The following is a 12,824-nucleotide window of genomic DNA, read 5'->3' as shown; positions in this document are numbered from 1 at the left end:
ATTTGAGGGTTTTCTAGCATGAACCGCCTTTTTAAGGTCATGCCACAACATCTCAATAGGATTCAGGTCAGGACTTTGACTAGGCCACTCCAAAGTCTTCATTTTGTTTTCAGCCATTCAGAGGTGGATTTGCTGGTGTGTTTTGGGTCATTGTCCTGCTGCAGCACCCAAGATCGCTTCAGCTTGAGTTGACGAACAGATGGCCGGACATTCTCCTTCAGGATTTTTTGGTAGACAGTAAAATTCATGGTTCCATCTATCACAGCAAGCCTTCCAGGTCCTGAAGCAGCAGAACAACCCCAGACCATCACACTACCACCACCATATTTTACTGTTGGTATGATGTTCTTTTTCTGAAATGCTGTGTTACTTTTATGCCAGATGTAACGGGACACGCACCTTCCAAAAAGTTCAACTTTTGTCTCGTCGGTCCACAAGGTATTTTCCCAAAAGTCTTGGCAATCATTGAGATGTTTTTTAGCAAAATTGAGACGAGCATTAATGTTCTTTTTGCTTAAAAGTGGTTTGCGCCTTGGAAATCTGCCATGCAGGCCATTTTTGCCCAGTTTCTTTCTTATGGTGGAGTCGTGAACACTCACCTTAATTGAGGCAAGTGAGGCCTGCAGTTCTTTAGATGTTGTCCTGGGGTCTTTTGTGGCCTCTCGGATGAGTTGTCTCTGCGCTCTTGGGGTAATTTTGGTCGGCCGGCCACTCCTGGGAAGGTTCACCACTGTTTCATGTTTTTGCCATTTGTGGATAATGGCTCTCACTGTGGTTCCAAAGCTTTAGAAATGGCTTTATAACCTTTACCAGACTGATAGATCTCAATTACTTTTGTTCTCATTTGTTCCTGAATTTCTTTGGATCTTGGCATGATGTCTAGCTTTTGAGGTGCTTTTGGTCTACTCTGTGTCAGGTAGCTCCTATTTAAATGATTTCTTGATTGAAACAGATGTGGCAGTAATCAGGCCTGGGGGTGACTACAGAAATTGAACTCAGGTGTGATAAACCACAGGGGGGCAATCACTTTTTCACAACAGGGCCACGTAGGTTTGGATTTTTTTTCTCCCTAAATAATAAAAACCATCATTTAAAAACTGCATTTTGTGTTCAATTATGTTATCTTTGACTAATAGTTAACGGTTTTTGATGAGCAGAAACATTTAAGTGTGACAAACATGCAAAAGAATAAGAAATCAGGAAGGGGGCAAATAGTTTTTCACACCACTGTATACCTGTTCCAACTATCAGTACATTTTCCATACTATACTGCTTACCTGGTGTAGGATAGTGCTGGGCCTGGAGCAAAAGATTTTGCAAACCCCTTGCATTCCATAGCATGCACACACATTTACACACTATGTCACCAGTCATCCACTACAGGCAATTTCGAAACAACCAACCTGCCTACGTTACAACACATGCACGAATGTGGGACACACTAAAAAACCAAGAGGAAACTCACTAATCAGGGGAAACCCACCAAGGGAAAACATACAAACTCCACTCACACAGAATGGAGACATGGTATGATTCGATTCAACTGATCAGCATAATGGTTGTTGATATGGGTGTGTTAGAGTAGGAAGAACATTAAAAATGTGCAGGGCAGAGTTATCACAGTGGCAGCAAATACTCCAAAACTAAACTAAAGCAACTTTCAATAATATCATAAGCTATATAATTATTGGACTGTTAGAAGACAGTGTGCAAAACAGTATCTTATTAACTGTTTAATTCACTGATAATTTCCTTTAAAATACTTTAAGGGAAAAGATAAATGAACTATAGTTCCTTGTTGCTGGCGTAACATGCTTACCTATCTTATAGACCTTATTCATAACTGTATCTTGTGTACCTCGTAATATGTATCCTTTGCATGGAAATGCAAACAATGCGTATACCTTGAAAAAAAAGTAGGTTACATAATTAGACTGTAATAGGTTTACTAAATTTTTATTATAGCTTTAAAATGTAATGTTCACCATACTGTATGCACATCACATTGGGTAAGAGACTAGCGCTAAGGGTACAAAAGGTATACCAGCCCAGCCACAGGAGGGCACAATTTAGTCTCATTGCCTTATCAACTATACCACTTTATTCTGTTTAGGGTCACAGGGGCGAGGAGCCTATCCCAGGAGATTTAGGGCACGAGGGGTGTCAATCCCATTTGACTGGCAGGCAGAGAGCCCTGACCTCATCCCCATCAAGCATCTTTGGGATTAACTGGAACAGAGATTTTGAGCCAGGCGTTTCCATCCAACATCATTGTGTGATCTCATACATGCTTTACAAAATGAAAGGGCACAAATTCCCACAGAAATACTTCAAAATCTTGTGGACAGCCTTCCAAGAAAATTGGAAACTTTTATAGCTGCAAAAGGCGGAACCACTTCATATTGAAGTAAATGTATTTGGATACAATGTCACTGCAAGTTTGACCGAATACTTTTGTCCATATAATTCAATTCAATTAAATTTTATTTGTATAGCGCTTTTACCAATTGTCATTGTCGCAAAGCAGCTTCACACAATCAAAAGAAAGTATATCGTGTAGCAGATGGTGCTATTGAGCTAAAAACCGCTTGAGTAAACCTGCCGTTTGGCTTGTTAGTTACGTCATTTTTGAGTTAACCCCGCCTCCTGACTGTCGTTCATTGGCTATATGCTTTTTAATCCGGAGGCGGTGACGCGATTCTGATTGGCTCTTTGAGATGTCGTTGTGCCCCTCTGTTCATGCTTAGCACAGGTTGAATGCTCAGCAACAAAGTAACGCAAGTGAAGCGTGTGGGTAGGAGGTGAACTTTATACGTTTACACCATTCCAGGCCAGAACTTTATTCTTTATCATGCTATAAAAAGTCTCGCGTTTTGGAAGCCGGATTAAGACGTAGACACACGGGATATATATTTTTTCTTTATTTTGCTGTTTATTGTTTATTTCTTTCTTTAAGTTTGTGTTTATTATCTGTTGGGCTCTGTTGTAGGATTCACTTTGTTCAGGACCCCTCGCTCATTGATCATGTCTCAGGAGGAAATGGTGCCGTGAATGTTTATCAAGCAACATTCTAACGTTAACGACGCCGCTTTCCTGTTCCTGGAAATACCTCGGGGGGTTTTTATTTTTTGTTTCTGCGCTTCACGTGTTTCTTTTGCAACTTTCTGGCGCGTAAAGGATGTAAACGTTTCTCGTGAATGTAAACTTTGGACACGTTTAGGACACCACGGCTTTGTCCTGCGCTGGACGGCGGTGTGGAGTTTGGGAAATGTGATAGTGAACTGAGTTATACAAACACTTAAAATATATATATATATAAACATTGGAAGTTATTGCTGTTTCTCAAAATGGATGTAACTGTGTCTGAGCTGATGGCGAACTTCATGGAGTCTCCGCTGGTGGTTTGGGTAAGTGAGTAGAACACGAGAGGGTGGGACATGATGGAGGACACGGCACCTGCTGCTGCTTCTGTGGGTGTGGGTGTGTAGTTTAAAATCGACCTTTGAGTTTGCATTGCATTATAATATTAATGCAGATCAAACATCAACTAGGTAACGCGAGACCAGACACCAGGACCAGTAAACGTCTCTGTTTAATAGACAAAACGATATCGTGCTCATTTACAGCTTATACTTTCACTAACGCAATCTGTCTACTTTATTATTATTATTATTATTATTATTTTACTATCCTACCACCACATGAACAATGAATTTACACCATCTTTTTAAAAATATGCCATGATTCATATATTTCACCTGTGTATTTTTTTTTTTCACGTTAGTTTTCCACCTACATGTTTAGTTTATTTCCTCACCTGCGTGTTTCTTTCTCACATGTGATCACATGATATTTATGTTTCCTTCATTTCACATGTGCAACACCAGGGTGACTTATAACATGGTAAAATTTCACCTTTACATGTCTGATCATATATTCCTGAGCGAATCGTGTAAAATCATCATTAAGGAGGAATGTATTGTACTACAGTTGAAAGAAACGGATGGATAAGATATCACCTGCTTAACACCAATCCTTCCTGAGTTTTTGCCACTTCACTGTTATTGTTTGTTTCGATATATTGTTTAAATCCTACTATGCTAAGTATATTAAAACCTTGTATGTCAAAGGATTCGTATACTTAAACTTTGTAACAACTAATTTTGCACAAAGTGTATTTGTTGCTATTAAATAAAAAAAAAAAGCAGAATTTTAGGCGGCACAGTGGTATAGTGGGGTCCAGGGTCAAGGGGTTCGAGTGCCGCCTCATGTCAGAGTGCGTACAGTTCTCCCTGTGCTTGGTGGCTTTCCTCCGGATACCCTGGTTTTCTCCCACAGTCCAAAGACATGCAGATTAGCTTAATTGGTGTCTCTAAATTGTCTGTGGTCTGTGTGTGTGTGTACTCTGTGATGGATTGGTACTCTGTCCAGGGTGCACCCCTTTTTGCGTCCTAAAAAAGTACACTTTGTTGTTTAATCAAAATGTACTATGTATCATGTAGTTCACACATTTTTCTAATCTACTGTTTTGCAAATGTACATGAAAGGGTACACCAGTAAAACCAGTACATGAAAGAGTTTTAGGTCCTTTTCCAAATGCTAAATGCATTTTCTATACTATAACATTTTTAAACCATTAAAACACATTTCATTAGTAACCCTAAAGGCAGATTTTATTCATGAGTTCAACAGATTTCATTTAACTGTACATGGTAACAAAAACAAACAAAGCAAACTATAGGTTGTTTGTGTCTTCAACAAAACTTCTGGTTGTCTGGCAAACACAAAACAAAAAAAAAAGCTGTTGTCTGAACAAAGACCGGAATTATTATGGGAATAAAGTGTATTAGTTAAAACCTGCATTTATTGCTGTTACACAGAGGCTCTGTAAACAGGGTGAAAGCTACATAGCATTATACTACTGTAAGTAAGTAAGATTTAGCAATAATACATTAGAAAATGCATTCCGTAGTTTAAACAGTGCTTAAATTCAAACTACTTAACAAAAATCATGACATTTACCTTATGATGAAGAAAATAAATAAAAAAATAATGATTCATTAGTGTGTTTACTAGACCATTCCTTCATTATATCCTTTGTACATATGGCATGGATCTTTTACCTATAAAAGTGCAAGTAGCTTATCTTTTACTCTAAAAAGGAACGGATGGTCAAATTATATTCATATATGCATATTAATAGTGCATTTTAACACCTGACAAAGCAGAGAGGGAAAGTCTTAACTGTCCATCAAAAACAAAGCTTGAGCCCACCCTTACAACCTGACTCTATAGAGCTATATAGCATATAGCCTGGCGTCCCTGTGTTCATAGGGAGGTGGTCAGGCTTGCCGAAATAGTTTGATGAAACCTGTGGAACTTCTCACGACCCCTTCACTGTGCCACTGCATCCTGTTTGGCTGCCTCTCCTCTGACTTTCTCCCTTCCAGCCTCCAGCCTATGTTTCAGTGCGATATGTTACCGTCTTGCACAGCAGCGATCTGCATTACATTCGATCTTGGTGCGAAACTGAAAACACTGCTCTGTTTGAAGGTGTTGCTTGACAGCAGTAGGTCATATAGTGTTTGTGCTCATGCTTCCACCCTGTAAATGGAGCCATAGTTACTGTAAGTTCTGCTCTCTTTACAGGTGAAGACCTTCGGCCCGCTATCTTCCAACTCCGAGGACAAGCTCTCCATGTTCATGGAGTTAGTGGACGGGGTGTTTCTTCATAAAATCATGACCCACATGTGAGTGGCCCTAACAGCAGTACTTATAAATGTGTGTGTGTGTGTGTGTGTATATTTTAATCTTGCAGCTGTCATGTGGCTTGTTATTTCTACAACCACATCCTATCTCTTGGTGCCTGATATTAGACCATGGAGTGACATCCTTTCTGACTTTGTGCTTCATTACTCTCAATCAGTGTATAATTACCGGATCTCTATAATGTTTTGTGTCTGGGAGCTGCTTAAGCGGTTAATGGATATAGTATAGATGTAAGTTATGAGAGATGCTGAAGGGCATCTTGGGTCATCGAAACCGTGTAGAGGTTTTCTTTTTCTCTGTAACTGAAAATGACTCATAAGAAGTTTCACTTTGCTCTGCTGTAACCTCCGAGGATTGCAGGTGACTTCCCTGCTTCCTGTTCAGAAAACATTACATTTTTTTTGTAGATAATTAGTGTAGAAGAGCTTTGCTAGGCAGTATGATGTGCAATGCTGTACCGGTTGTTGAAATATAAAACTGCACTTCACTCTTGTACGCCCCCCTTTTTAAATGCCTGGCTTTCCTGAAAATGCATTTTGGCACAAGAAGTGCCAATTCTGCCATGTAGAAAGTCCTAGGGTGAATTGAGGCATTCTAATCACATAGAATGGAAATGGTTAAAAAACGCAAAGAAATGATCAACAATATCAGTGTCAAATATTTGTTTTAATAAGAATGTGATTACAGTAATAAAGCTGCTACTCATTTTGTTTTTGCTGCGCCCTCAGTGTTTTTTGCTTTGTCTTTTTTTTTTTTTTGCTTTTCCCAGCTGTGCTAACCGAAGCGTCCCTGTGTGACCCTCACAACCCATCCCCCTCCCTCAGCGTGTCCTTTAACCCCTTTTCCATCAAGCTGTCCAATCCTCTTTATTATTAATGAATATAACTACTGCGTCTTAGACAAAGAAAATATTTTGCTCATAATGGGGGGTTTGTTGGCGGTGGGGAAATTCAGATTAAGGAATGCCATGTGCTTGTGTTATTCATGAGCGTCAATCTGACAGTCTGACTGTCTCATTCAAAATATCATGTCACGTGTTGTAGAAATCAGACGTGTGTCTTACTTCCTCCGGTCTTATTATGGGATGCACACTGTAGACTATTGCGTATATAGACAGACAGGTTAAAAAGCTTTGTGGTTTTGGGGAAGCACAGTGAAAATGGGCTTTTTTTGTGTGTGCAGGAAAAAAAGATACAAATAAAGAGAAAATTTCTCTTTCTTCACTCTAGCTAGTTTGACTGTTCACGAAGATCTCAATGTGTGTTAGTGTTGTACTTCTTTTTTTATTTTAATGTTAAAATGTTCTTCGGTTCGGTATTTTGTTAGACACCATCATGCTGTGAATGAACAGCTTTTCTCTCAGTGCATCATTTCTTTTTTGATCTCGTAGGTTTTTGTACTTGCATATCAGGTCTCGCATCTCTCTCTCTCTCTCTCTCTCTCTCTCTCTCTCTCTCTCTCTCTCTCTATGTATTAATACGTCTATACCATGTCTTCTTCCCAATACACACCAATCTACTGTACATAGGGTGGGGCAATGTAATTTACACTACCACCAACATGTCCTGAGCTTGCCCTCTCAGTGCACCTTATCCTTTCGCCAGATTATTCACCAAACAAGTTCTTCTGTCATTTCCTTTAACTCAAGCTCTAAAGGTAATCTCACAGCAGTTGTCTTGACCCAAACACTATAAAACATTAAAGGGGACAGCAGGGTTGAAGAACGGTCATTGCTTTTTTAACTTTTTTTTATTTTTATTTTTTTTAAGACGGGCAAGTAGTAATAGTCTGCCAAGCTGGCAGAATTTGCATGCCGTCCACACAAAGGCAATGGAAATGAGGCTGGGACAAATAAGGTTTGTGTGCAAGCTGTACTTGTGTGTGCCAGAGTCAGTCTGCTGATGATGCTCGTCTGATGACTATATCTCCGTTCACTTTCTGTTTAGCATTAATATGCAAACTGTGTGTAGGGGTGTAAAGATATACAACATTCTAATTCAATACGATATGGTATTGTTTTGATGCAGTAAATTTTTTTTTTTATACAGCAAAACAGGCATTGTTTGAATATGCATGTTAGGGTTTTAATTATCAGGTGAGTAAACAGTGCTGTTACAAAAGGTACAACGAGTGAAACTTAATAATGAATGTATGCGATTTAATTCAGGCTTTTGGAAGCATATAATAATAATTTTAAAAAAGCTGTTTGACCTAAAGTGTGTATCTGTGTGTATGTACTCTTGGTACACTTTTCACTTTATAAATTAACAGAAATACCTGAAACTTACCAGAAATTTAGGAATTGGAAAAGCGAGTTTTTTCCATCCCGTGCCTCCCAAATTTTTGTGCGTTGGAGACAAGTTCACCATGGTGCACATGCATTTTTAAGCTGTTGATTCACAGCTTGTTCAGTTTGGCTAGTTAAAAGCACAACGCTTCTGAGGTCACGCTCAAGGAAGGGGTCATGTCTGAAGCACAGGGGGCTTTATTTCACACTCTGTGTCGTGAAAGTCATGCAACTCTCTGGGGTTTTAAACTGTGCATGTACAGTGTATAACAAATGTGTATATAGTATGTGTTTGGGTGAAGTTGTATGCTTACTGTATTTGCATCCTTGCTTACCTGAATGCTCTATAGCATGTTTAGTTGCAGAAATGTTTTCTATGAACTTTTTTTAAAGACTTTGACTGTTCAGCTCTTATTTATTTATTTATTTATTTATTTATTTCCCAACAGAGACCCAAGTCCTACCAACCACCGAGTGAACAAACAAGTGAACAGTGATGTCAACCTCAGAATGCAGAACCTTAGCACAGTTATCAGACACATCAGAAACTACTACCAGGTAGGATCACAGTGGTGCGACATTCGTGCGCAGCAGCAGCAAATGATTTCCTGCTGGCTATGAATAGTCTGCTGAAAGTGTACCACGGATGTTCTAACTGCTTCTTGGTTGGAGGTTGTCACGTGGCAGTAGGGTTGAGTGGCAATTTTCACTTCTGAGATACTGATGGGTTTTAAATAAATAGGCATTGTAAATCCTCTTGCAGTAAAGAATGTGCAAGTACAGTATTACCCCTGCTGTTAGTTTGTTTTTTTGCTAATAGATTTAGTTTAAATGAAAAGTTATTTTATTAGAGCGTGGTCTCAGAGTTTTTGAAAGTTTTACTTGCTATTCTCTTAATGATATGAATTAGAATCAGGGACAGGGAGGGGGTTAGGAAGAAAGACTATCTTTAGCACAAATCCTCCAGTTTCATCCTCATGTGCGGGTTTACTGAACACTTTAAAAAAAAGATGTGGCTGTAATTTTATGGTTATACAGGCGGATTTTAGCAGTGTTTTGGTTTTTCTCAGAGGTGCTTTAAAGTTGCAATAGGGGTTTCTTAAACCCAACGTCTCGCTTTATGACTACTTTGTCCCTTATAGCATTCATCTCTATAGAGTATCTAGTGAAAAGTCCAGATATTTAATACAAAACATATCACATGCTTAAAACATACCAGTATATAATTACCTAAAATGCCGTTTAGTCTTTAGTAGCCATTCTCTGTCTCTGGCTTCCTACGGTCTTAAATTTTAGAGAGGCTGTCCCTTATTTTTCTGTGCTTACTATGTTAGAAAGAATTGGTAACACACAATTCACTCCTTCTAAAACGGGCTTCCCAGAAGCATATATAAATGTAGACGTCGGTCCTAGACCTCTAATCACAGATTTTCAAACCCATCCTAACCTCAAGTACAAGGTTTTTTTTTTTTCTTTTTTTTTAACCTAACTGCATTTAGAAAAACTGCTTTTGTTACTATACTAAATAATACTAACTCATCGCTATCTGTTTTAGCTTGATAACACCTGACCTATTTACAGTAACGATGAGGATGTGTTCTTAACGGAAAATGCAAAGTGCTTCTGTAAGGCTTGGTTAAGATTACAGGTCAAAGTGAAGCATATCTGATTTTATTGACCAAAAAAAAAATGTTTTCTTCTTGCGTTAGACTGTTCATATAGTATTTTCAATTTCCCTTTTGATATCCGACATTAGTCTGAACAAATCCCCCTATTCAAAGGAGCTAATAGTCACGTGATGCTTGGAGTCTGCTGACTTGGTTTTTTTCCTTTACATTTTTTTTACATTACAGTTTCTTTACATTTGCTTTTAAGCTTCTAGCTTTCCATTGCCCCTGTAGCTAGATTTTGCTATACCTTCATTTCCTCTGAGATCTCTCAAACAATGAGCAGTTGCAGTGGGCACTCTCTAATTTTGTTTGTACAGCAACATCACCTAATTTTTTTGTCATGTGGTTCGTTAACCTTATTCCCCAACACCCTCTTTCCAGTCTGGCTGTTTTTATCAGAAATATATCTGATTTAGGGTCAGTGATGAAATGTTTTAATGTGATTTGTGGTGTCCACACAATTCAAAATGCAGATCTGAATCACACATGAGCAAAAAAAAAAACATCAGATAGTAATTTTACCTGCGTTATGAACGTAGCCTTATTCACTCTGAATGTGCATTTTCCAAAAGCAGTAGCAATAAAAGACAGAACTAGAAATGCACTAATTGATGGGCCCATAATCAGAATAGGATGGTTTTTAGATTGATCAGCCATGACTGGTGATCAATAGAACACACACTTTCGGCTGTAGCAACAGAACCATATTTGCTCTATCATTTAGAGATCACTAGTTTGAATCCTGCTACAGCCATAAGTAGACAGGATCTCTCTGGGGGAAGGGATGCACTGCCTGTCAATCGAAGTAGCACTAGCCAATCATGTGCTTCTGCGATTAATTTCCACCCCCCAATAGTGCATCTGCAGTAGTTCAAGAAGTGCATTCTGTATCTTGTAGCAAGCACGCTTGTAGATTGCCTTCACATCACTGTTGAATTTTATCTTCAGTTAGATTTTATTTGTGCAAAAGCTCTGTCAATCTCTTCCACAGATGTGTGTGGAGTTTGCATGTTCTCCCTGTGCTTGGTGGGGTTCCTCCACATACTCTGGTTTCCTCCCACAATCCAGAGACATGCATTTCCAAATTGCCCATAGTATGTGAGTGAGTATGTGGAAGTGTGTGTGCTTTGTATTGGCCAAGAAAATTTGCAGTCAGTGGATGTCTAGAAAAAACATGATCAACATAAATCGGGAAAAAAAATAACTGATAATTATAACAACTTTCAGTAAATAATTAACAATGTATATTATTCGAATCCACATAAAAGGAGTCCAAATATCACCAGTGTATGGAGTGCTGCGCCAACTTGCTTATTGTTTGTTTATTGGATTGCAACAATGTACAGGAGAAACTTGAGTTATCTCACTTCAGTCACATTCTAATATAGATCATGCTGGTTTTTGAGTGACTTACAGGCCAAGAAAAGAGAAAAACGAAAAATAAATAAATAAAGCAATGAAGTGCAGGCTTATGCTGTCCGGTTTAACAGCCAGCTCTAGTGTAAGCATTTTCATTTCATGCCTACTGTGTGGGCTTTCATAATAAGGAACAGAGGGGTGTGTGTGTGTGTGTGTGTGTATACGTATGCATGTGTGTGCACATGCTTAACTTGTGGTGAATACACCCTACAGCAAGCACTTGAACCTGTTCTAGCACAGCACTTGTGTGTAGCCAGTACGCCTAAGGCAGTCGGTGTGGATATGCACAAAAATAAGCACCATAACTATTTCCCTGAATGTGAGCTTGTTCGCCGACATGCTTTTCAAACCCCATCACCAGGCTACGGTTTCATTATGGCAGTCTAAACAGGGGCCGGCAGCACATGAAACATGTTCAGTGTGGTTCTTGAGATGTGGGCGAGGATGGGCTTCAAAGCAGAAACATGTACGGGTCAGCACACTCCTGATCAGGAACAGATGTGTTGTTTTAGCTCATGTTAATTACAACCCCATGGACTGTCTCTCGCCAAAGGGTGAAAGGTTGGTGTAGTTTGATAAATGGCTCCTAGGTCCACTGACATGTTATTTTAAGGAAATCCAGAAAGTTGTTAACGGAAATGCTTAACTCCTATAATTCATTAGCTCTCACTTTAGATTAGAGTCAGTTTCCCTCGGCTGGTCGTGTCCCATTTTAGCTCTTCACTCTCAGCCTCTAATGTGGCGTGTAGTCTCATTTTTTTTCAAATTGTGCTTGAAGGTAAAAATCTCTGATTTCTTGTTACAAGTTAGAAGATCTGAAGATGGCTTGTGCTGAATTGCCCTCACTGGCCACTTCATTAGGTACACCTTGCCGCCTTGACCCCCCTTTTTTGCCTTTAAAACTGCCCCCCCCCCCCCAAACCCCACACACACAAATTATAAAGTTTTTGAGATGAGATACGCACACTATCAAATACTCCATTACATAATATAGAAGATATCACACATCTTGAGATTTTATGTGGTGCCTTCTGTTCTTCCACTCTTAAAAATTCTAGAAATTTCAGCCTCACAAAAAGTATTTCTGATATTACAATTTCCAACACTATAATCATATATATTTTTAAAAGGTAAAGTGCAGGTTAATTTGTTTTATTTTTACTTTATATTTTGTATCAATTATTTTTAGGTTGTTTTTTTTTTTTGGGCTGTGGAAAAAATAATTAAAGTTTCCATTAGTTCTTATGGGAAAACTTGCTTTGATTTACGAGTATTTTAGAATACAAGCCGAATTGTGCTCGTAATCCAAAAGGTTCCACTGTATGTGTGCGTGCGCATGTATGTAAATTACAATAAATTGGCAGTTTTTAATCGTTTCTGTGTATAAATGTATCATGTTGTGGTACAGGAAGGTCAACAAAGATTTGTCCCATAAAAGTTCTGTATTGTTCAGCTCTAGAATGCATTATAACAGCTGTGTGACTCACATCAACAGAGGTTAACTGAATACCAATGCAATCCATCCAAATAGCTATGAATGGCATAATCCATCTGAGTTATGTCTTAAAGAGCAATTTTCGGGGATTTTCTGAATTTGAGCTTAAACTAATGATTCTACTTTAGTATTAGATTTATTTACCAGTGTCCAGTAAAGCATTATGTTTCCTCCTGTAAACATA

General features: G+C 38.7%; 1 protein-coding gene across 4 annotated transcripts in view; it reads left to right on the top strand.

The window, feature by feature from the left end:
* The first annotated feature begins 2,763 nt into the window (after positions 1-2,763).
* Positions 2,764-12,824, top strand: part of ccdc88c (coiled-coil domain containing 88C) — a 54,839-nt gene continuing 44,778 nt past the window's right edge. For 2 of the 4 annotated variants that reach the window (XM_053509476.1, XM_053509475.1), the window contains exons 1-3: positions 2,764-3,407; positions 5,650-5,750; positions 8,506-8,614. In XM_053509476.1, the coding sequence (XP_053365451.1) occupies positions 3,348-3,407; positions 5,650-5,750; positions 8,506-8,614 (270 nt within the window). In that variant the 5' untranslated portion in view covers positions 2,764-3,347. The remainder of the gene's footprint in view (positions 3,408-5,649; positions 5,751-8,505; positions 8,615-12,824) is intronic. The other 2 variants (XM_053509473.1, XM_053509472.1) reach the window with 1 other exon arrangement.

This window comes from Clarias gariepinus, chromosome 13 (assembly GCF_024256425.1).
Source record: "Clarias gariepinus isolate MV-2021 ecotype Netherlands chromosome 13, CGAR_prim_01v2, whole genome shotgun sequence".
Classification (NCBI taxonomy): Eukaryota; Metazoa; Chordata; class Actinopteri; order Siluriformes; family Clariidae; genus Clarias; species Clarias gariepinus.
This window is presented reverse-complemented; position numbering and strand designations above follow the sequence as displayed.